This window comes from Copadichromis virginalis, linkage group LG17 (genome assembly GCF_057382275.1).
Source record: "Copadichromis virginalis isolate Kocher_CV1m ecotype Utaka linkage group LG17, C_Virginalis_male_GT1.1, whole genome shotgun sequence".
NCBI classification, from domain to species: Eukaryota; Metazoa; Chordata; class Actinopteri; order Cichliformes; family Cichlidae; genus Copadichromis; species Copadichromis virginalis.
The window spans coordinates 29414564-29440121 of NC_140634.1; the positions used below are offsets into that span (position 1 = coordinate 29414564).

A 25558-nucleotide genomic window follows, 5' to 3' on the forward strand; every position below is an offset into this window, starting at 1 on the left:
AAGTACACACAGAGAAAGGTTGCACAGATAAATCCAAAGCCTTCCTGCTGAAACACTGCATCTCTGCCAAATTCTTACAGTTGCCAATCTGCAGCTCTTACCCTTGAGGTGAAGCATCATTCATGCTTATGAAGTGGCAGATTACATACTAAAAGAAAATATTTGGCATGCAAAGATAGGCACTTCAAGTCAAAGCCCACGAAAAGAAAAAGGGCTTCTTCGATTGGTTATGAATGGAGATTCCTTAAATAATTTATAGGTAAGAAAAGGTGGTTTCAATCACATGTACTCTCTCACAGTCTGTTTCTAAAACCTAAAGAGAATTATGGATTTGATCAACTGGTCTCTGAATGCTATTGACACCCTTTTCTTAACAAGAAGTCTGGCTCAGGAGAGCCCGAGTGCCCTGGAGGGACTTTCCCTGCCGGATACACGATGGACGGGTGGCAGAAATGCAGGATTGTGTGCCTGGCGGGACTGTCGATCGAGGACGCTGAAGATATCTACCTATTCGGAACCATGATAACAAGGTTCTTGCTGATCGGAGCTGGCTTGGCCCTGGCTTATCGGAGAATTAAGACAGCGGAACTGGCTGTTCAAACCCCCCCAAGGCTGCCCGCTGGGATTGAAACGATGGGACGAGACGCGACTTCTCAGAAAGGGCTCATTGAAAGCAGCATGGTTAAGACCTTGGAGACGCTTACAGCTGCCGTGAATACTCAGAATAACACCTCTGAACGTATATTGGGATACATCAAGGAGAGGCCTGCTCAAAATAACACCTTTGAGCGAAAGTTGGATTACATCGTAGAACAGCTCACTGCAGTCGTGAGGTCTCAGAATCGGCTATCTGAGCAAAAGAATGACAACACCAGCAAGTTTGATACCATCATGGGGAAGCTCGCGGTTCTCCAACGGGAGATTGAGAGACCAGTGTCAGAGTGTTAAAGAACAGCTTTGAAATTCTCATGAGTTGTTGCAAAAGAAAAATTTACCATCATAATCCGGCTACCCCTTCGGCGCCAGCTGTGGGCTCAAGGCTGGAGCCGAACAAAAACTCCCTGATAACGACTGTGTTGAGTCTGTTCCTTCCCATTCCGTGCAAGGCCACCTGGGTTGGCTGGAAGACTGTTTACTTAGCCTGGCAGGGCGAAGGACACTGTCTCAGCTGAACTATGGACACGCACACACATACATATACTGATGCTGATAAGCACTCACTGAAGCATCACCCTCCCTACCCCGGATCCAACGCCACCTCCAAAGCTTACCTCCCCTCTGATGTGGACATCGGGTCAGGTATAGGCGCAGTCGAAGATTGCAGTGGTCCCAGATCAGATGTACACACTGGAACACTTTCCCATGTTGCTTGTCTGTGTTTATTGTGCTATGGTGTGTTGATATCTGTGCATTCCTGTATTATCCTTTTGTATTACACATTTTGATGTTTCTTTTTCCTCGCTACCTAGCCTGACCTGTCTCCCCAATGTAATGTTTGTGTATTGTATGTACGGTCGGCAAGGTCTGTCATCTTGGTTGTGGGCAAAAGACCTGCAACTGACAAATAAAGGCTATATCATCTCATCTCATCATCTCATGTTCGAGGATCAGCAAGTCCATTTATAAGGTACTTCCAGGAAACACAGTCAAAACAGCAAGTTCAACGCTAATCCAAAACTACAGGGACCTGTCCGTCCTCACAGACCTTCCCTGAAGCAATCACTCTTTTCCTTTTTAAGGAACTGTCAACAAGGATCTACACAAAAATAATCACTAATGTAAACATACAATTGGCAGCACCTCTATATCAGGTGTAGCACAATTAGTACCTATGTTGGGAGAAAGTCCAGTAGCAAGAAAAAAGAAACAAAGAAAACCAACAGCTGGTTTTGTGCTGAAAACCAAGAAAGATGGAGAATAATATTTTATTGTTGTATACACTGAATATACACCCACTCATTTAAAAGAGATGAATTCAGTGAAAGGAGTAGGTGTGTTCCTGCTCCTTCATCTTACTGAACACTGCGAAGGTGCGTTAGTAACGGCTGCACTTGTTGTGTTTTCAGAGTATTTTTCAAGTCCATTCTAAGCCTCATAATCCGCCCTATATTTGTTTCACAAGACATTTCACAAGGAAAACCCTCAGTAAGCTGTAGCTACTGCCCTGTATCTTGTAGCAAATCTCTGTCACTATAAAGCTGGGGTATTAGCTTTGGAAATACTGTAGCAGCTCATAAGCCTCAGTGTTTGTTGTGTCCACTTGATCAGAAGGCCTGGTGTCTGTATATGACTGCAGGGCCCAGACAAGAAGTCAAAACTGGTGGACTATGGGACTATGGAAAAGTTAAGCTCTAAATCTGTGTTTGACTTAGAACAACAGCAATATATTTGAACAGAATACCACCGACTGGGCCCACCGATGCAATTTTGATTGCCTTTTTAAAAATTCAAAAGAACCTCCCTTCAATTCCGAGGCGAGAATGACAGGAAAGTTCAGCCGGAGCTTTATCCTGTGTTGGCACAGTGAAATGGAGTGTGGAAATAGCTCCGGCAACGTGAGTGGATCATTATATTTAACTGAAGCTGACTGCTGAAGCTGACTGAATACATGAGCTGTCGAAAGACCATCACTTTACAGCACAAGCATTTCTGAGGTTTTTTTTTAATCTTCCCAAGAGTAAAAAATTAGTAGTAAAAACATAACTTTGGATTTGGATACTTAGATTTTTCTTATTTACATGTAAATCATATTCAAAGTCTTTATGCAATTAAGGAATCTGCTTAAAGTCACAATAAAGTAAATATATCACTGTAAATATATCACTGTCGTCCCTCATCACTGATGGGGACGACAAGGAGTACAGAGGTCTGACCCAAGACTTTGTGGACTGGTGCCAGCTGAACTACCTCCAGATCAACGCCAGTAAAACCAAGGAACTGGTGGTAGACTTCCGCAGGCACAAGCATTCTCCACTGCAACCACTGAACATCCAAGGTATGGACATTGAGGCTGTGGACAGCTACAGGTACCTTGGTGTTCATCTGAACAATAGACTGGACTGGACTCATAACTCAGACGCCCTCTACAGGAAAGGGCAGAGCAGGCTGTACCTGCTGCGGAGACTCAGGTCGTTTGGAGTGGAGGGCCCACTCCTGAAGAAATTCTATGACTCTGTTGTGGCTTCTGCTATCTTTTATGGCGTGGTCTGCTGGGGCGGCAGCATCTCTGCTGGGGACAGGAAGAGACTGAACAGGGTGATCCGAAGGGCCAGCTCTGTTCTAGGATGCCCTCTGGACCCAGTGGAGGTGGTGAGTGACAGGAGAACGGCGGCTAAGCTGTCATCCCTGATGGACAACATCTCCCACCCCATGCAGCAGACTGTGACAGCACTGAGCAGCTCCTTCAGTGGGAGACTGCGGCACCCACGGTGTGGGACGGAGAGATTTCGCAGGTCTTTCCTCCCCACTGCTGTCAGACTCCACAACAAAGACTTTAACTGATCAAGCACACACATCCATACATATGCAATAATACTAAGTGCAATAATCCTTTCTGTCATCGTTGTATTTTTACTCAGTTGTATATAGTATTTGTATTTGTATTCTATTTTTATCTTATTGTATATTTATTTTATTTTATTCTACTGTATATAGTATTTTATTTTATTCTATTCTGTACAGTTGTGTACTGTATTTATTCTTATTGTATTCTAATTTTTGCCTCATAACTTTTGCACTGTCCACTTCCTGCTGTGACAAAACAAATTTCCCACGTGTGGGACTAATAAAGGTTATCTTATCTTATCTTATCTTATCTTATATCATTTAAGGTTTTTTCTTTGCTTTACTGGGTACAGAATTTCCATCCTGAATACAGACTCACACATAAAATGAATCTAAAGATGCTGCAGATTATCATCATTTATAGTACATTTATACACTGTATATAGAATTTATATTTGTAACAGCACTCGTATAGTATATCACAGCCCAGCATGGTAGCTGTGCAAAGCTCTTGAGCCAACCCTGATGTTTTAGGGTTTCTTGAACAATAGTTCTCCAGGCTTTCTGAAGGTCTTTCAAAGTTTTTTCTTGGGCATTGCCTGCCTTTTCACTCATTTTCTGCCCCATCCACACACCTGACCATTTTCAGAAACTTTTTTTGTTTGTTAAGCCACTTAATACTGATCCAGAAATCAAGTCAACCATAAAAAGAGGCATCTAACTGAACGGATGAACCAGTGTTACTAGCAGCCTATTGCAAAAACATGTATATAGATAAATCTATGAGTAAAGCAAATGATAACAGACTCTGACAGACACAAGATAGTATTTTTGGAACAAGGTGATACTCAAAGAGCTACTGGCCGAAGACTTGGCATATCTCAGCATAGTGTGCTGTGTGTCCTTAAAAACAGCACATGTACAGATTCAGAAAGTTGAGGGAAAATAAAAATTGATGGAATAATAAACAAAGAAAAGTATCATCAGAGCTTCATACATTATGTAATAACATCTGGAAAGTGTCTTGTTTGCAAAAGCTTCATTTTTCAGCATGACACTGATCTCAAGAACATTGACAATGCAATAAAAGCATACCTGGATAGAAAAAACACACAGTGGAACACTATCAGTGATGAATTGACCTCCCCAGAGCCAGGACCACAACTTCATTGAAGCAGTGTGGGATCATCTTGACAGGAAATGTCCTTCAAGAAGCCCATCCATCCATCCATTCGCTTCCGCTTATCCTTTTCAGGGTCGCGGGGGGCGCTGGAGCCTATGCCAGCTGTCATAGGGCAAGAGGCGGGGTACACCCACGCAAACACGGGGAGAACATGCAAACTCCACACAGAAAGACCCCGGCCTGATGTTGGAATTGAACTCAGGACCTTCTTGCTGTGTGGCAACAGTGCTAACCACCGTGCCACCGTGCTGCCTTCAAGAAGCCTGGAGAACAATTCCTGAAGACTATTGAAAGAAAATACAAAAAAACTGAAGACTGTGAGAAAGTGCAGGCTGTGTTGAAGAATAAAGGCGCTCATATGAAATATCATTAGAATTAAAAACTTTGTTTTTGACTTATATCATTTACCGGTGTTCCCCCGGATAAGCTGGAGGAGGTGGCTGGGGAGAGGGAGGGAGGTCTGGGCCTCTTTGCTTAGGCTGCTGCCCCCGCGACCCGGCCTCGGATAAAGCGGATGAAGATGGATGGATGGATGGATGGATCATTTACTTGCATGTATGTCTACACATTTCAATAAATCGTTGCACCAGTTTCCCATTTTCCTACCGAAATATAAAGAAATGACAGCGGTCAAGGCTTTTGCACAGAACCATATTTCTTTTTATTAAACCTCTATAAAGTGTTATTTCTATCAAACTTGTTCAGGCAAAACATAACTTTCCAAGACTATAATGGAGTTTTAGTATGTCAGTCACTCTGATGCCATGCTGCTTCCAATTTCCATTATTTCTCACAACATTCTTTCTGGAATTAAAATATAGATTAACTCTCTCTCCATTCATTGCTCGAGTCTTACAAATATCATAAAAAATTAATTCATAACATTGCCTATTTCAGCTTTGTGATAATTGATAACGTGCTTCTGCATATCTATCGCCATAACCACTCTCTCTTCCCTCCAGACATAAATCTCAGACGCGGTCACTTTTTCTGTGTACCAAGAAGTGTTTGTGTCTTGAGAAGTTATAAAAGCATCAAAATGAAAGCGTGGGACATGTTTATCTTCCAGCAGCTGGTGAAGTGAAAGGCAAGCAGTACCAGGCACATGCAACCCAATGAACCATCTCTAAAAGGAGACAGTGCATCCTTTTTAAGCTTTCTCTGGTAATGCAATGTTATTTAAGGATTGCTTTGTATAGAATCATCACAGATAAATAAACTGTATAGCACGTTAAAAGGCATGTTTAGAGTAGATTTACCTTGCTGTCAGAAAAAAAGGGAAAAAAATATGTAAGGCATGCTGTCTAATGCTGTGAACAGGTAGGCAAAAAAACAAAGGCATACATCCAGACTGGAAGTAGCTTCCCACTCCCTCTTTCTCACCTCATTTCAAACTTCACTTTAATGAGCTGCATGCGGTTCTGCATACCTTACATATCATGCACAAAGTCGAATCTAATGTAATGTTAATGCACAGGAAGACAACATGTTAGGCCACGATTAGCTATAGTGAGGTGTCAACTGCAGAGTAAGTAGGTTAGACCTCCAGGGGCCCTAAAGACACAGTCTGGCTTCAAACTTCCAAAAGAATTATGACAGAGTTGCAACATCTGCTGCCTGAGAGGAAGACAGACAGTGATGGATAGCCAGGTGTTCTGTGTATATGTGTGTGTGTGTGAGCGAACACACACTGCCCACACGCTGCACACATATGTATAACCCAGGAGACCAAACCTGCATACAGTGTGTGCAAATCTACATTTACCTACAAGAAGACTGGCTGAGGGACCAGTTAAATAAGCAATGCACACATCTGTGACGAATGGCAATTTCTATTTAATACGACTCACTAATAGACACTGTGCCAAACCCACAAACATGTTGGCGCATGCAAGGCTGCGTGCAACACACAGACACTTTGAAAATATAGTAGCATGTTTATGATGGTGGACTGCTTAATATCTATCAACAACTTCCATATGAATGCATTTTCAGCCGGATAAATAATCCCATCAGAAAAGATAAAGATTAATGATATATTTATCATCCAATGACAAGAGCTCCACGCTACACAAAGATCAGTATCGAGATGCCAAATTGTACTTGATGAGATTACAGAACACTAGGAAATAAAATGTTACTATTACACTGTCAAAAATATTAATATCATATCAAGAAATGGCATTTATAGCATAGTTTGTATATATAAACTTTCAAAGATGAGCAAATATCTCTGCTGTGGATATATAAATGTTCACACGAGAAGACAAAAAGAACTGCTTCTTATCCAGACATCATATTTATCATGCATGAAAAACACGCTTTCCAATCAGTGAGTCTGAAGAATAATGTGTCATCAACAGTAGTAATAATAATGTCACCATGTTTATAGTAATCTGTGTCATCACTCATGATAAACAACATATTGAGTATAAATCAATGAAGTACATCTAAATATCTAAAGAGGCAGCAGCACGAGTGACAGGCTAATCTAACTCAAAGTGTTTGGCTTCGACATATCCCGTCTGTGTACTGAAAAAAGCAACAAACGTGGTTTTGTGGTTTTTACAGTGTCAGAATACAAGCTTGTATTTTAAGTTATGTACTTTCACATATTCTTCAACCTTTTCCTCTCATTTTTTAATCTAATGCTTACAAAATCTTACTCTTACAAAAATGTATTACTTCATTTAGGTGCCAGAAATCAAAATCCCTTTAAAGCTATCCCTCCATGTTTGCATTTCCTTCCTCTTCCACTCCTGGTTTGGGGCTGGGTGAAGGAGATAGGCTGGGTGCTGCAGGGGTCCTGCGCCCAGTGGGGATTGGGGGCAGGATGGGCTTAACGTTGGACCCTGGGCGTCGATCAGAGCATGGGGACACAGCTGCAGCTAGTTGATCTGCTCCTGGATGAGGGTCATTAGGTGTTTGGCTGGATGGAACGTGGTCTGAAATCAATAATCAATCAACAATCTTTAGAAGTTCAGCAAGCCAACTTTATTATTTTATCATTAGATTTTCTGTTTTTCCCACAGACAGTAAACAAACCTGTTATAACCTGTCACAATTATTTCCAGCTCTATTTTTGTCTCTTTAAGCTTTACTTTCTTTTGATTGGCTGCCCCTCACCTAGCTTCCAAAACTCTTTATTCAAAACGTTAGCTACATTTAATATGAACATCTAATGAAAAAGCACATTTATAACAAAAAGCACATAAGGAACCTTTTAATCTCTATAATGAATGATTTTACCCAAAACCATTCATTATAGAGATTAATACAGCAAAATACTAAAAGATTATATTTTATTTAAAATGTTCCTTCAGAATAATTTTCATATTAAACCACCCCTTCCTTGGCTTCTATAAATATAAAAAATAATTTCTTTCTATATAGAACATAAATAGATACAGACATTTAAACACATCAGATAAAAAAATTACTTAGTAACCTTTAAGTGTTTCCGAAGCATGTCCCATGACTGAGACATGTAGCGGTTCTGCTAAGTCAGAGAAGGCGCCGGCTGAACTGGGCACTGACAAAGCTGAGCTGGTACGAGAATCATCCGAGCTGTTTGTCAAATGCAAAAAGGGACAAGAAGGGAAGACAAAAACACAGAGACAGACAAGCAGTGGAAAGGAAGTTCACATAGTGGCAGGTGTAATGGAGGCAACAACACAAACATATGGTTGTTACACGGGTAATAAAACAAAAAGTGAAATGACAAATGAAATGGGTAGAAGAGCTTCAAAATGAAAGTCAGGCAGAATGTGATGCAAACCACTGCTGCAGAGACTGACAGTATTCAACAGTAATATCAATAAAGCAATAATAAGTACTCGGGTACAGATTTTCCATTTACCTAGAAGCTATACAATGTGTATGTATACAAATGCATACGCAAGACTACACAGTTACTACACAATAACAACATGGGAAATAAGCACACACAGGTAAAGACACATCCCTATTAAGAGCAGTGCCAGCAAGGAGACAGATGTCTGGAATCCTGCATAGAATTACTGAGCGAGTGAGTAATGCCTACTGTACACACTGGAGGCATGTATTACTCACACCGCGATGACAGAACTTGCAGATTTTCAACAAGTTTGATGAAACCTGCCTTCTGAAGACAAGGGCCCAGAGGGAACAAATTAATTTTGACAGCACAGGTTTCTATGCATGTATCTTAAATGACTTTTTTTTTTTTTTTTGGACGAACTAAATTGATGGCTTCCATTTGCGTGCACATCACACATATTATGGGGTACCTGATTAAATACTTATTTGCGCAGTACACAGGTTTATTGAGTGTAAGTGTACACACAGGGGAGTTAAATAGCAGCAGAGGCAATAAAATCTGAATTTATGAGTGGGTGTATTTGTGTGTGTGTGTGTCTATGCGTGTGTGGGATGTGTGTTCAGATTTTTACCAGCATGGCTTAAACCTGTAAACTGAGCTGGATAAAAAAAACAAGTAATGTCGTAAAAACTGGCTCTGGGAGTCAAGAGTACCGCTGCTAAGGCCATTTCCTGCTCCTTAATCTTTAGCTCACGGTTGTTTTTAATAAAACTGTAAGACTTCCTCTGGCTTCTCTCACGTTAAAATAAATCAATAAGCCATTTTTATGAATTTACTGATCATGCGCCGAGTGAAATCATATCTAACTTTGATCACTGTATCTGTTATTTTCATACAGTAACATCTGGCCTTACCCACTGTCCTCATGAAAAAGATTACCAGAATCATCATTATGCACAGATGACGCCACTGGTTGAGCAGAACTGAGGAAAACAAAAAGTAAGTAATGATTCAGTGTTTTTCTTCGCCACCATAAGTTCACACACATTACCTTGCAAAATAGTCCGCATGAATAAAATATGCAGCCAATCATTCATATCTGGCAACAGGTGTACTTTAGGACAAGTGAGTGGAGTGCACCTCTAACAAGAACCCATCACATTAACAAACGGTTAGATTAAAATTATTTGGGCACCTGCCACTTCACCCTCAATGTCAAACAATGACTCAAAACAAACCATCAAAGCACAATTGGGACAAGTGGTCCAATTAAACCAATTTGGCCCAGCTCAAAGTGCCCACTTGATATTAAGTAATGGAGTGGAGTGGAGTGCATGCTGCTTGTTTCTACCTTTTGAAGAGCTGGCTGTAAACCCCTGGACTCTTCCCCACTATAGCCTCCCTCACCAGCTGCTCACGCCTCCTAATGGAAGCTAGCTCCTGGAGAACGGAGATGCAAAGAGGGCACAGAAAAGTTGGTGGGTGGAGCGATTAAAAAGCAGAGCAGGAGGGGAGAAAAAAACATGTAAGAAACAAACATAATATTCACAAATTAGAATAATTTACTTGTAGGCTTCATTATCAATACATTTATCATTAGACATCCTGTAACTCACAGTGGAGCTCTTCTGAGGGTGGAGCTCTTTTTGGATCTTGGTAAAATATGATCTGTAGGAGATATCAGAGGGGTCCAAAGCTCTGGCTGAGTGTGATGTGAGTGTCAATCTTGACATTGACACAGGCGACAGTGGCTTCTCTTCTGGATTATGACCTACAAGAAACAGATACTGTCTATATCTGAAGTTTTAAACAGCATGGAACAGAGCTTCTAGACATTATTTATTTTTGAAATCATCAAATATAATTTATAATACTCTACTTTGTCTTCCTGTTGCTTCGTCTGTCTCCATTTCCTTTTTCCTCTGTAACACTAACCCCCTACATTCACTACATTTATGAATCAACTTGGGATTCTATTCCTCCCGCCTGGCAGGTCCATATTTAACATCCTTTGTCCAGCATATCCACTATCCATCCTCTGCACATGTCTATACCATCTGAGCCCTGCCTCTCTAAATTTGTCTCCAAACTACTCAACCTGAGCTGTCTCTCTGATATACTCATTTCCTGTCCGTGTTGTAATTTATAACCCCATTTGTATTTTAGGGGACACTCCATGATTTAGCAATTATACTTTATAAACCTGAGGGAAAGTATGACAATAACAATTGAAATTAATAGCGCTGTGTGAGACCCCTCACATCTTTTAAATTCCTTATTCCTCTGATTTCTAACACAGGTTAATTTCTGGTTAATTGCTTCAGGATTATTATTTTCAGACTTTAAAAAACTTCTTCTCAACCAATGATATTATTATCTTGCAGTTTTTCAGTAATACTTCCTGTCCAATGAAAATGAACTTAATTAACACATGTCAAATTGGTTGAGTGCTCCTTTAAATAATAAAAAAAAAACAAGCAAACAAAACAAAACCAAGACACAAATTAATTAACTGAACTTTACCCGTGTCTTGCTTTACAAAACTGGTGTTGTGACACTTTGGACCTGCTAATGATGATGTTAATAAACAAACACATAGACACCTGTGGAGGTGTTGTCAGGGGATGCTCTGTTGTTGTTCTCTCCCTCCTCCTGCTCCTCTAGCAACAGGTACTCCTTCACTGCCTGCCTCAGTGTCTTGTAGGCATCTTCCCAGTCATCTACTCACACACACACAGGCACACAGATACACACACACAAAGAAATCTGGTGCTCAACAGAGCCAACGTATCTCCCCATCAAACAGTAATAGATCAAAAGATAAGCGGATGACGACCTTAGTGTAATGAGGCGCAGGCTGGCAGTGAATAAAAGTGATGAGTGCCCGCACTCTCTGTATGTTCATCTCATTAAGAACACCCCTAACATGTCTGAATGCTTTCATGAGGGAATGATAAACACAGCTATTCTGCGGCTACGTGCCTTTAATACATGTGGTAATTGGATTGAAAGTGTAGTTTATGGATTTTAGTGGAGTGTGCTAATCCATCTAATGCTATATCAATGATAGCTGGACTGCACTAAGCCAGGGCATTTTCAATCTTTGTGAGACACTATAATGATGAACAGAGCAATCACACCAAAGGCTATTGGTGGTGCATTGTCACAGTGTAAAGTCTTTTGTGGTATCAGAGAAGAATGATTGCTGCTTTGCTGTAACTAATGGGGATCATAACAAACTAAACTCAACTTCAAATTTTCTGTATTGAAACGGGCTGAAAATGTAGAAACATCTAAATATTTCCACTGGGAATCAGTTAACTGGAATCATAGCTTCAAATTGATACCCATTGAAAATTAATTGTGAATATTTGGAACACTTTGTACTGCAACAGCTAATTATTATAATACATCTGATTAACCACCGGATAATATTAAAAAGCAATAAAAGCAACATAGTACCACAGGGAATAACATTATCGAAGAATCCTGGACGTTGCCTGTTGGTGTTGGCGTAGAGCTCTATACGTGACACTGCTGCATCCATTTGTGCCTGGGTGTAGAGTCCACGGGCTTTAAGGTGGCCTATGTACTTTTCAGCCTGGGTGGGGATGAGCAGGATGTATCGAGGCTCAAAGTAGGTCTTTTTTAGACTGAAAACACCCTGAAAGAAGAGACAAAATGCCTGCAGATATCCTACTTTTAACACTCTTATACATGAGCTTTCCTTTCACATACCTCCAGCTCCATATGCACGCAACAGGCCAATCCTTCTCTAGCCACATCCTCTACAGCATCTCTGGTAAGTCCGTAACTATGCCCCCCATACTGGATGGTCTGGATAAACTTACCCTGAAATAACATTTCCCAGTGCAAGAGAAGAGAATGAGAGAACATTTTATTGCCTCGCTATTCATCACGTTATTGCAACAGTTATGAGCTCCTAAAATGGGACATATTTGACATACATGCACAATCCCAGCATGTTCTGTCAGGGTTAACAACCTGTAGCCATTATTCCACCTGTGAACTGAACCTGCCCTGACCTGGCAGGGAAAAATAAATAAATCTTTTTGTTACTTTTCACACATGACCTGACCTTATTGTTACTGTTAAGTGGTTGGAAAAACTGATAAACAAATTGTTCCGGCTCTAATATAAATTATATATGAGGTTACTTATTTCTATGTTTTAACTCATTTTATGATGCTTATGTTGACTAATTAAATGCATGACATTTAAAGTCACATTCACTGACTTTTTAAAATCTGCAATAAAAGCAGCAAACTGCCAAATAAACAACCACATGTGCAGCCATTAGCAGTAAACAGAATGGACTCAAAAGTTAGTGTCCTCTTTACCTTTCAGCGCTGCATAGAGTAGGAAATACATATATTATACCTACATTAAGCAACAACACTGAAGAGAAAACTCATTAACTGTTATTCACTACATTTCAAATGACTTTTACTAAAAACTTATATAAGATGTACAGCACTTCTTCCAAATCAAGTCTCACGTGTCCCCTTTCCTAAATAAAGCATCTCACTGCAGTAATTAAAAATGATTACTGGGGTCAGTTTTGTAAGAAGGTATGACAGTAAAGCTGCAAGAAAGCACATTTGAGGACTGAAGAGAGAACTAACACAAGAGAAGTAAGAGTAAAAGAAGTAAAAGAAGACAAAAACAAGCAAGAAAAGGAGGGCCAGACTTCAATAAACCACAGCCTGGCAAAAGAAGACTGGTGGGAGGAGAAGAATGGACAAATCAAATAGAGGGAGGAACAGACTGACAAGTTAACCTCTGTTCAAAAAGACAAAAGGCATCAATATCAGCATCAAAGCGCTTCCTGTGTAAATCACTACCTGACCCAGACCTCTATAAATAATCCCCCACCTCTCTTGCATAACAGGCAGCTTGACAAGACAGACAGATGGAAAAGAAATGTGCCCCAAAACCCAAAGGACTCCACTTTTCTCTGGCTAAAAGAACTATAACTTGTGTATTTAATGAGAGCCATTTGTGGATCCCTCCTGAGGGTGTTTTAAAGTTTTGACCAGTGTCTACTCATTGATGGCTTTCCTTTGATTAGCTTTCACATTTTTTGTGAGCCTAAATTGAGTTATAGGAGATGCTGTAATAGCACATTCTGAAATAAAATTTAATTAACATGTCTATTATATGTTTTCAAAAATGGTCCATTCAACCAACATTTCCACTAAATTATTTTACACAAAAATGTCAGCCAGTTAAACTAAAATCATTCAGCCAAATCAAACTAATTAACACAACTTACTCAACTCATTAAAGCCAATGAAAGAAGTCAATTTGAATGTGACTTCAGCACTAAAGTAAGTCCAAGAAGATTTAATTATGCTGTGGGTATGATTTAAAACACTAACCACATAAAACTATTCCGAGTACACTCGAAATAGCTCAAAATAACTTCAAGCTAACTCACGGTGTGAATCATACTCTGAAACGCCTCCTCACTGACAAAATGGTAATCAAGTCCATTCTCTTCTCCGAAGTACGGCCCCCTTGTGGTGTGAGAGATTCTGCAGTGACAGATACAATTAGAGAAACAGTTGCATAGTTAAGTCAGCTAGTAAGAGGAAAATGAGCTGCGACAAAACCTCTGGCTTTTCAGTCTGTCTCAGACTGTCAAAGTGACTAAAAGTGAGAGCCAGAAATATGTCTTCTGCATGTGTGCTGTATGTTGAAACTTCAGTCACTTCAATATATCAGTGTAAAAAATGTTCTGAAGTTCAGCCAAAGCTACCAATAGCAGTCTGTATTTGACAGTTGACTCTCAATAATATAAGAATAAAATATTTTGGTAGATCATATAAAGTTAAAGGACCCACTGTGTCGTCAGATGTTTAATTCATAGTATTTTTGCAATTTCAAATGTATTACAAAACAAGCGCTACTAATGGGCACTAGCTCTGAGAGCTCAGCATATGAATTATTACTATGTGTGTAGAAGTTTTAAGACTGACCCATAAGCAAAGTATTCGTTGAACTCTTGACACAGTCTGTGAGTCAGCTCTCTCTTCCCACAGCCTCGAGGACCTGTGAGCACCAGCATGGGGTAGGGAGAGTCTGCACTGGGAAGTGTACTGCTTGGAGACAGACATACACACACGAAGCATTCAGAAGTTTTACTTTAATTTTACACGCCCGCTCTTAGCTTCAAAACCAGTTATCTTCCCCTTCCAAAAATGAGCACTGCTTAAAACCCTCATAATGTCCTCCCGATTTGCATACAATGTGAGCCATCAGGGGTCAAAAGTGTCCCCACTTCATTTGACTGTTTTTTAAAGTAAAAAGTATAAATTGTCAATCAATTCAGTGTTACACCTTAGTTTTACTTAAGACCAACACATTAACACAAAATTTACTCAACATTTTACATTTTAGGGCCACCAGACCTTCTTTACAAAAAATAAACCCTGTTTTTTTAGCGAAAACAAATTGAGAAAATTAAATATTTAATTGTTTAGATAATTTTGACTATCTGAATAACTAGAGAGTGCTGTATGTTGAACTTTAGCGAGAATTTTTTTTTTCAAGCGTTTATAAATTTTTAATGGCAGCAAATAATCACACTGGTGGTCCTCAGGGGTCAAAAATGTCCCCACTTCATTTGACTGTTTTTTAAAGTAAAAAGTATAAATTGTCAATCAATTCAGTGTTACACCTTAGTTTTACTTAAGACCAACACATTAACACATAATTTACTCAACATTTTACATTTTAGGGCCACCAGACCTTCTTTACAAAAAATAAACCCTGTTTTTTAGCGAAAATAAAACAAGAAAATTAAATATTTAATTGTTTAGATAATTTTGACTATCTGAATATCTAGAGAGTGCTGTATGTTGAACTTTAGTGAGAATTTTTTTTTTGAACCATTTAAATTTTTTTAATGGCAGCAAATAATCACACTGGTGGTCCTCAGGGGTCAAAAATGTCCCCACTTCATTTGACTGTTTTTTAAAGTAAAAAGTATAAATTGTCAATCAATTCAGTGTTACACCTTAGTTTTACTTAAGACCAACACATTAACACAAAATTTACTCAACATTTTACATTTTAGGGCCACCAGACCTTCTTTACAAAAAATAAACCCTGTTTTTTAGCGAAAACAAATTGAGAAAATTAAATATTTAATTGTTTAGATAATTTTGACTATCTGAATAACTAGAGAGTGCTGTATGTTGAACTTTAGTGAGAAAGTTTTTTTTCAAGCGTTTGAAAATTTTTAATGGCAGCAAATAATCACACTGGTGGTCCTCAGGGGTCAAAAATGTCCCCACTTCATTTGACTGTTTTTTTTAAAGTAAAAAGTATAAATTGTCAATCAATTCAGTGTTACACCTTAGTTTTACTTAAGACCAACACATTAAAACAAAATTTACCCAACATTTTACATTTTAGGGCCACCAGACCTTGTTTACAAAAAATAAACCCTGTTTTTTAGCGAAAATAAAACAAGAAAATTAAATATTTAATTAAATTAAATATTTTAAAAAAAATTTTTTTTTTAAATTCTCACTAAAGTTCAACATACAGAGTGCTGTATGTTGAACTTTAGTGAGAATTCTTTTTTTGAACCATTTATAAATTTTAAATGGCAGCACATAATCACACCTGTGGTCCTCAGGGCTCAAAAATGACCCCGTTTGCTTTGAAGCAACAAGTATAAAATATCATCCATCTCTGTGTTTCAAGGTTTTATTCAACTTTATTCCAACTCATTGCCTGACAGTTTTCTATATTTTGGCATGGTAGGAGGGCATGAGTCTGAGTGAAGGCAAACTTTCATGAGGACAAAGGCGTGTCCATATTTGACCCAAGTGCAGGAGGAAGCTCAGGTTTATTCCTCTGCACTGGTCCCATCATGGACAGCATTCTTTCTGCAGTTGCAGGCCAAGGGGCATATACAGTAAACAAGCTGTTACAGGTGATTGTTTTCTTTTGGAAACCTGCAATGTTAGGGACAACTCGTGTCCTGACTGCAGGACAGACGGTTTGCCATTGCACACGAGCATGTTCCATGTACAGCTGGACCTGCATCACATGCTGCCCATGTTTTTGTCTCAAAGTTCCCTGGTTTACTTGGATGTTCTGTTGGAGGGGACAGAGTCCTCTGAAGGGGACTTGGTGCTCATACAGTCACATCAGTACCAGGATCTTACATCACAGCAGGAGGAACACCCACTTGTGTTTCAAGTCAAGTCAACACCAACACACATCATACACCTCAAATGGGAGCACGTTTGTGTCATGAACGACGATCATCTATTGTGTCTTTATCAAGAAATTATGTCCTTTTTGTGCTTCTATGATTAATCTTGTGTCAGCATGAAAACTTCTCTACCAGACTCAGGATGTCATAAACTGGCCGTAGCGACTCTACTGGATGCACGGCAGTAAGAATCAACACACCCACATATGCCTACAGCTGCATTCGGTCCATTTTTCTTCCTCTCTTGTTGTCCCTCCTTGTTCATCATTGAGTTGGCTGTAGAGCAGGTCATCTGCTAATTGGATGGTTGTTGGTTCAATCTCTGTGTGCTCTAGTCTGGAGTTCTTACCAAGGTGTCCTTGGGCAAGTTACTGAACCCCAACTTGGTCTCTGATGCATCCATTGGCATGTGAACGTTAAAAAGCAGAATACAAGCAGAATACACTGTGTATAATGCTTTCAGTACTCGAGTAGAAAAGCCACTGAAGGAGTATGGGACCTGGCACATGTGCTTGGACTGTGGTAGATCATCTTTCTCTGAGGCACATGAGAGAGTCAGGCATCGTCTGTCACTGGGAAGGTTAGAAGACCAGATCAGTGTTTCCTCACGTTACTGCAAATATTCCTCTGTCTCAGCTGATTCCTCTTTCCTGCTTGATTCTTTGTCTTCATCATAATTGAAATGGATGATGTGTAGTCCTCTGACACATCTTCTATTTCAGTTTCACATTCTGAAAATTCAAGAAACTTCAAGAAGCCCAGTCACTTTCTCTCCAAGCTCCTCAGACTACCATGTCCTGGATGCCTGAGAACCTACTTGAACATAGTTCAGATTCTTCATCACTTTTCTTCACTTCATAGCCTTCTTCCACTTCTGCAGGTGGCTGATGTGCTTTTTCAGAGAAAGGGTAGCATGTGCTCTAAATATTGACAATATTTTCTATATCTTCTAACCCTGGATCTTCCTGAACATTGATTCTCCCTCCTCATTATACTAGAGGACAATATGTGCTTTGTCCTACTGGTCATTGCTTTGCACAACATGGTAAAAAAAAGTATGCTCATCAAAGTATGCAAATCTCCAGTGCAATGGAGGCTTTTGAGGATACTTTCTGTGTATGTATTATTGTAGAGTCTACCTTACAATACGAAACACTTTGATGCGGCTGTTGTTGTGATTTGGCGCTGTATAAATAAAATTTCATTGAATATAGAGCACCTGCCTCCTCATTGTGCTGCCTGTTGTGGTTGTTATGACCAGTGCTTGACCCCCACACATCAGTGATCCAAGATCAAAGATGTTTGAAAACAGTATGGTGTGAAAATACGGCTCTTTGCAACACTTTGTACTTAGGGGTCATTTTTGTCCACGAGGGCCACCAACGTTATAAAATTGAATAAAAACCACATAAATAAATCAAATTACTTGAAACTTATTCCAATCATTCATAGTATAGTAATGAATAACTTCTGTTATTTTCAGCCCATTTGATGAATAACAAATACATTTTTGATAGCAAAAGATTTCTTTAGAGGACAAAAATGACCCGTGGACCACACAAGGGTTTTAAGTATAAAAAGCCACAAAGCAAGAGTCACTCCTACAGTCAATATAAACGCGAGCCTCGTGGACAGTATGGATGTGCTCCTTCTGGTAAGCACAGAGGAGAATGGCAAATTTACTGTAGCTGCAGCTTTTATTTGCTGATGATCGGGTTTTTTTTAAAGTGCTGATACTTGAATTTTTTTTTTCTTTTAGAGTGTAGATAAACAGGATAAATTGCTGCTCAAGCAAACAACTTTCTTGATATTTTATTTTACAAGATATGTATTGATTGTGGTTAATCATAATCTCTGGATTGTTCTGAAACCTTTGCTTGTAGTGCACTTCCTAAATGCTACAGGCTCTTCCTTGTATGCCAGTAATAATTGTTAATTAATAAACTTATTAATGTTACACGAACTGGTGGCCATGTAGTGCTGAGGATATTAAATAAATGTCAATGTGAACCTTTCATAAAGGACCTGGGGCTGCATCAGCTGATACACTAGGTGGGTTATGTGATCCCTGGCTGCCACCACATCCATAGGAGGGTCATACATGTTTACTGACGACACCTGGGAATTAGAATTAACAATCACAGAAGCAGTTCACACAGACTTTAAAACTTTAGGTGAATACATTAGGTTTGTATTATTCATTGCGACAAAAAAAAGCTTCTGATAGATTAAACATGTATTTACAGTTTAGTGAACCAAACAGTATTATCTGTTTTGTCTGTTCACACCTTTTCTTCAACAGTGACTGCCTCTTGGTCCAGAACAGTCAGATGCTGAAGGAGGAAGATGACTGCCAGCTTGTAATCAGGTTGCTCCTACAATTACATTCACACAAGCACATACAGTCAGCAAAGTTGCCTGGCAAAACAGCTTTAGAAAAACAGGAAAGAAGACCTCTGTCATTGACAGCACATTTAAACACATTTAATAGATTATCTCATAGTCAAAATCCTGTTGTAAGTAAAGGGCATGGTTACCTGCACAGGGTTTTCCACCAAACTGAGGTCCCTCAACAGTAAAAGGTCGTGAATATGCTTGCACTCCTGAATTTCACTGACCTGTGAAAAGTTTACTCAGACAGTTCATACAGTGTATTAGTTTCCTTTTGAAATGCCATGAAGTTAAATTATTGACCTTATCTATGATTAAGGTATTTTCCAATTTTGTTGTATCTTATTAAAATCTGTAATGATGGCTTAAAGTACTGAAATGTATTCTGGAAACAGCATTAAACAGCCTACCAATCACACATCTTATCAGACAATGAGTCTGTGATACTTCATCTTAGAATTTAATCTAAAAAGTCTATTTGATTTTCAATATGAAGCTCAAGAATTAGTAACTGCCTATGAGCATGTGGTACTAATGCTGATATATGCACATCACACGTTTAATTCTGAAGACTCTCTCAGATCAATACCAGGTTTTTCTCCAGGTTGAGGGAGCCTAGCAGATGGAGGTTCTCGAGGCCTGAAAGACTGGTGATACGATTCTGAGATAAATCGAGAACCTGCAGGCTCTTCAGGTGCTCTAACCCTTCAATTTTCTCCAGATGGTTCCCCCTCTGCTCATAGAAAGGAAAAGAAAAAAAAACATGATAGCATGAAGTTCATTCATATGCCTCTGTCCAAGTGTTAAGATAAACTCAGTGACTGTCTCCAATAAATATTAAGGACAGGTCATGGTTGTTCTGAAGGGTGCCTGAACTTTCTTTCCCATCAGTGCAGAGTTGAGTGGCAGGCCTGCCTCTTCTGACAGGTGAGGACTGACAGCCAAACAGCTGGCCTGGCGATAGCCCAGCACACCAGCTAACTGAAGAACAAGACCTGGGCACACCTCCCTTGTCTGGGTCCCCAGTCTGATTCTCACTCCATTCCACTGACAAAAGTTGTTATCTAGCCGTCTGGCCACACCTCTGCCTACTCTTGCCAAGCATGTTGCCTGGCAGAGGGCTGCTGTCAGCAGGGGTGGGTGACTGTGCTGCTCCCTTGAAGCTCTGGGTCACTGCTGTGATGGGCTGCGTAACAGGCTGGCTGACAATGCCATGCTGTTTTGGGAGGCAGCATGTGAGGAAGAGGGGTCAGTAAAGGGATGAGATGGATGCTGGATGGGCAGGGTCTGCTTGAGTGTGTGAGTGTGTGTGTCTACTGAAACTGGTCCAGCCTCACTCTAAACACCAGCAGCTGGTCCCAAAGCAAATCTACAGAGAGGGGCAGGCACAGCCAGGCCGATGGGCTGCTGACAATGAGGAAACACTGATAAAGGACACGTGTGCACACATGCAAGCAGAAAAAGAGGCAGAGAGTGAGAGAGAGCGAAAGGGCCTGCTGTTGGACCATATGGTGATTCTCGAACAAGAGGCCAAGGTTTTACTGAATATAAAAGCGAGGCCAAAAACAGAGACATAAAGAGAACACATAGGGAGGGAGAAAAAAGGAAAAAAGAAACAGGTGAAATGGAGCATACATGTGTAAAATATACACAAGCAGCAACAATGTGTGCACGACAGCAGGTAATCTCATACATGTAAACAGAAGTACTGCCAAAAGAGCAAAGGAAAACACAAGAGTTCAGTTTAAAATGCATATTTATAAAATATCTACATTTGAAGTTCCACCTTTTATATATAGAGAAGAACCTACAAGGCAGATGTGTGTGAGAGGCAAACCACCCAGGCCACTGATCCTCGAGATCTTGTTATGTGCAAGGCTGAGATGGGTGAGCCTGCAACATTGCTCAAGACCACTGATCTCACTAAAGCTGTTGTCTGAGTAGAGGCATGTTAAGAATAATACACAACAGGAAAAATATGCAGTTCACAAATCTTTTTTTTTTTAATACATCACAAAGCATGTGTCTGAGAGAGAATGTTTTGCAGTGAGGATACAGTCTAGAACCAGTTTAGTTAGCGATGCATAGGCTGACAAATCCCTCATTTTAGTCATACGGTTGTGGGAGAAGTTCACCTCCTGAAAATAGCAGCACACTGTTAATAAAAGTCAAAAAAGTTTCAGGACATCTTAGTGAAGAAATCCTTCCACTAAATTCACAGAGTATGGAAAATAATTTACTAAAGTTCACTGTCATTCAAGGGCAGTAAATGCCTTGTAAGCATATTCTAGCCGACTACAGATGGGCTATGGAAATCCAGCCCTATCTTGAGGGAATAGTGCTTGAGAGTGAAGCCCAAGCCACCACTCAAATGTTGTCTTATCCTGTCATCTTAAGGACCACCCGTGTTACCTTTAGGTTCTTGGGTGGCTGGAATTCAAAGAAGTTTGAGATTTCATTATAGGAAGCGTCCAGCACGACAAGGTAGGGCATGTGGCTCACGCAGGATAAATCTAGGAGTTGGGGAAAGTTATGAAAATTGATTTAAAAAAAAACAACAAAGACAGCAAATATTTACATGCAAATAAATGTGCTTTAATCACATCATGGTATGGCATTTTATGAATGATGTCACTGTATAACAGGAAGATAATATTGGCATAAGAAAAAAAGTCACCTTGAATTTTGTTGTGTGGCAGTTCCAGCTTTTGAAGATGGACATAACTGCACAGCACAGATATGTCACTCAGACTGTGACTCTAGAGCAAAGAATACAAAATTAATTTAACCTAATTTTGGCTTGAAATTAAACTATGCTGCTTAATTTAAGGGAAAATTAAGGGGATGCTTGATCATTAAAGTATGCAAAGTATCACAAAGTCAGTTAAAGTTCAGTATTTACAGTTAGGAAACACAGACCATTGTAAAACTATTTCAGCTGCTTTGGTGCAAATGAAATTGACCACAGGTGCACTGGAGAGGCAACAACAAGGCAATCCCCAAAAAGGGAATGATTTTGCAGATGGTGGCCACAGACCATTGCTCCATCTTTATTCTTCCTGAATGATTTGTCTCTAGTTTTGCTATTTGCCAGTGTCCTTGTCATGAGTGTTAGGATAAGACATCTGCAGTGCATTCATATTTCAAAGCTCCTCCAGGATGGAGGAAAAGATTTGCTGTGTCTCCCAGCACTTAAAAGTGTAGAAGAGAAATCCGGAGACTGGCCACTACCCAAGGAGAGCTGGACAGGGCAAAAGGAGGGCATAAACACAGAGAGAGCACCAGTTTTTGCTTCTTTGTGCAAGAAAGAAAAGAAGGTGCACTGCCAGATCCCTACAAAATGACTCCCAGCGGGCTACTCATGTGCATGTTTCTGACCAAACTGTCAGAAACAGACTCAATGAGCATCACATGAGGTTCCAGCATCCTTTAGTGGGACCCATGCTTTCAGTACACCGCCATGCAGCTTAACTGGACTTCGCCAGACAACACTGGCAGGTCCGCCACTGGCGCCTTGTTCTCCTCACAGATGAGAGCAGGTTCACACTGGGCATGTAACAGTCTAGTTGTGGCCTCTCCAGTGCACTTGTTGTCCCATTCATTTGCACCAACAGAGATGAAACTGATTCACAATGGTTTATAATTCTTAGCTGGACAGATTCATATCCCTTAAGTTTAACTATATTGTGCTATATTGTCATGATCAAGTGTGCTCTTATTTATTAACTGTCAGCAAAAGATCATGACTCAATGTCAAATCATTACTAAAGCCTCGGTCTTCATTAAACAGCCAGTAACATGGATGAATGAATTAATATGTGTATCTCACAGGCAGAGAAAGGATGTAGAATGAGTGCTGGAGCCCAGTGCCAAAGCGTCCGAGTTGAAATATACTATTTGAAATCATCTCAGCTGTTAAAACACCATCCTTCTGTAAATAAGATAAACAAGTAAGTAAGGTTTAATTAAAATAGTGAACCCAGCAGGTACAGAATTACAAAGTGCCATAAAAGTAAAGATAACATCATGCATTTCACAAGAGGCCACTGAAAACAGAACCAAGTCCTGAGAGCCTAAAAGCAAAAGCGCACATATTCATGCAGCACACACACACAAATAGACTCTGCTTAGCTCCGTTGTTGATGCAGCTACCACAAATTCCAAGCATTCAACTATTTGACCTTGCTGTGCTGTTTTATTTTCCCAGACCTCTTGTACAAGGACATCTGCTTTACCTGTTGCACAGTGACAGAAACACGAGGATTTATTCAACCTGCGAAATGAACTCACCGTTTCTGCTTCGGCGCAATGACACACGCTGAGCCACATTTTTGTTATGAAAACCATAAAATTGCAATAATTGAATATAATAAGTTTCACACTATATGTTGCTTTTTTAAAAAAAAAAAAGTTTTTACTAGTTGACATAGCCTCCTAGCCTTACCTCCATCCCTCCGTTTTCCTCGAGCTCAGTGCAGGTGGGGGTCTCTGCTGAAGCAGCGTCAGTGAGGGACCCTGGGGGGGCAGGAGCTTAGCGACGCGGAAGGAAACTGTTCGCCGGTTTTTCCATTCATTTTTTCATTAAAAGAAAAAACTCGACGACAGAATAACTTGTTAGCAGTCAAAGGGAAGACGTTTACAGTTTAAAAAAACTCTAGTTAGCTAGCTTTTCACATGAAAGGTCCACTAGCGTTGCTAGGCAACGCTGACAAGTTTGAAGTGAATGGCATTATGGGTCCTGTAGTTTCAACCGAGCGTTAACGTCTGCTCGTTGATACTAACCCTAACCCATTTTCATAAGTTTTACAGCTTTTTCTACCGATAAACCCCTCCTCCAGGGTAATTCTTGCTGCACTAAAGTAACTATGTAGTAGATTAACTCTGAATTCAGAGAAAATGGCCTGTTTTTTGTTCCAATGGTTTTTTATTTTGTAAAGTTAAAGTCTTTTTTTTTACTGTTTAAACCCAAAGAGTCATGCTGATAGATTTCTGTCATCTGCTACTACTTATCACAAATAAGACAAATAAAGAATCTTGAATCATATAGAAAAACTCAAGACACGCTGTTGAAATGTTATTGTTTTTTCTTCTTTTTTTCTTTTCTTAAACAGAAAGCTAAGTTTCGGTCATTTTCGGCCCACTTACGGATGTAAAATTCATTTGAAATCCTTGGTTTAACAGGTTTTTATAAATAATAGCAGGTAACATTTTGGTCTGTGCAATCAGTGAACACCTTAAATTTAATATAGGTTACAGGAGCAGAGTTTTTGTTTTCAATTTCCGTGGCACTTAGACTTCAGAATAGGCATAACAAAATAAATAATAATAATAATAATAATAATAATAATAATAATAATAATGGATACTTTATTGATCCCCATGGGGAAATTACTTGTTTTTCTCTGCATTTGACCCATTCAAATACAAGTTTTTCTATGAGAGCCTCCTCATGCTCGTTTTGTGGACAAATTTGATCAAATTTACCCAAAAAAGTGCTGAATTTTATTAGTTTACATTATCATTTCATCTGTTTGCACCTTTAATTACTTACATATATGCAACCTTTAAAATCAGAATCAGAATCAGAATCAGAATACTTTATTGATCCCTGGGGGAAATTATTTTTTGTTACAGTGCTCCATTTTAAACCAACATTAAGACAAGACAGACAATACGCTAACTAAGAATAGTACAATATATACATATATATACATACATACATACATAAGTCACTTATAAATAAATAGTTGGAAAAGAAACATGTGTAGCTGTAGCAGCAAACAGTGTGTTAAGTGGATGCGTTGTACAGGGAGATGGCCACAGGCAGGAATGATTTCCTGTGTCGTTCAGTGGTGCTTTTCGGTAATCTCAGCCTCTCACTGAACGAGCTCCTGTGACTGACCAACATGTCATGGAGTGGGTGGGAGGTGTTATCCAACATTGTCTTTATCTTGGACAGCATCCGCCTCTCCGACACCACCTTGAGGGAGTCCAGCTCCATCCCCACAACATTGCTGGCCTTACGGATCAGTTTATTAAGTCTGTTGGCATCTGCGACCCTCAGCCTGCTCCCCCAGCATGCAACAGCATAGAGGATCGCACTGGCCACAACAGACTCATAGAAAATCCTCAGCATTTTCTGGCAGATGTTGAAGGACCTCAGTCGCCTCAAAAAATAGAGACGACTCTGGCCCTTCCTGTAAAGTGCTGTGGTGTTTTTAGCCCAGTCCAGTTTATTGTCAATGTGTACTCCAAGGTATTTATAGTCCTCCACAATGTCAACACTGACCCCCTGGATTGAAACAGGGGTCAAGTGTTTCCTGGTCTTCCTGAAGTCCACGATCAGTTCCTTGGTCTTTGCCACGTTGAGCTGCAGATGATTCTGCTCACACCACGTGACAAAGGAGTCGACCACAGCCCGGTACTC

The 25558-nt window shown here is 39.8% G+C and overlaps 1 protein-coding gene across 1 annotated transcript; it reads right to left on the minus strand.

Annotated features, from left to right (window-relative positions):
• Positions 1–6503: 6503 nt before the first annotated feature.
• lrguk (leucine-rich repeats and guanylate kinase domain containing) lies at positions 6504–23865 on the minus strand. Its single transcript, XM_085436627.1, is given in 22 exon segments — positions 6504–7632; positions 8136–8254; positions 9401–9469; positions 9838–9926; positions 10103–10257; positions 11090–11206; positions 11949–12150; positions 12225–12338; positions 13948–14044; positions 14489–14608; positions 18752–18858; positions 19029–19115; positions 19278–19358; positions 19721–19864; positions 20943–21067; positions 21188–21269; positions 21544–21644; positions 21809–21890; positions 22961–23062; positions 23313–23366; positions 23576–23653; positions 23655–23865. Coding segments are annotated over 22 exon segments (2400 nt in total). The 5' UTR covers positions 23706–23865; the 3' UTR covers positions 6504–7408.
• Between the last annotated feature and the right edge of the window lie 1693 nt (positions 23866–25558).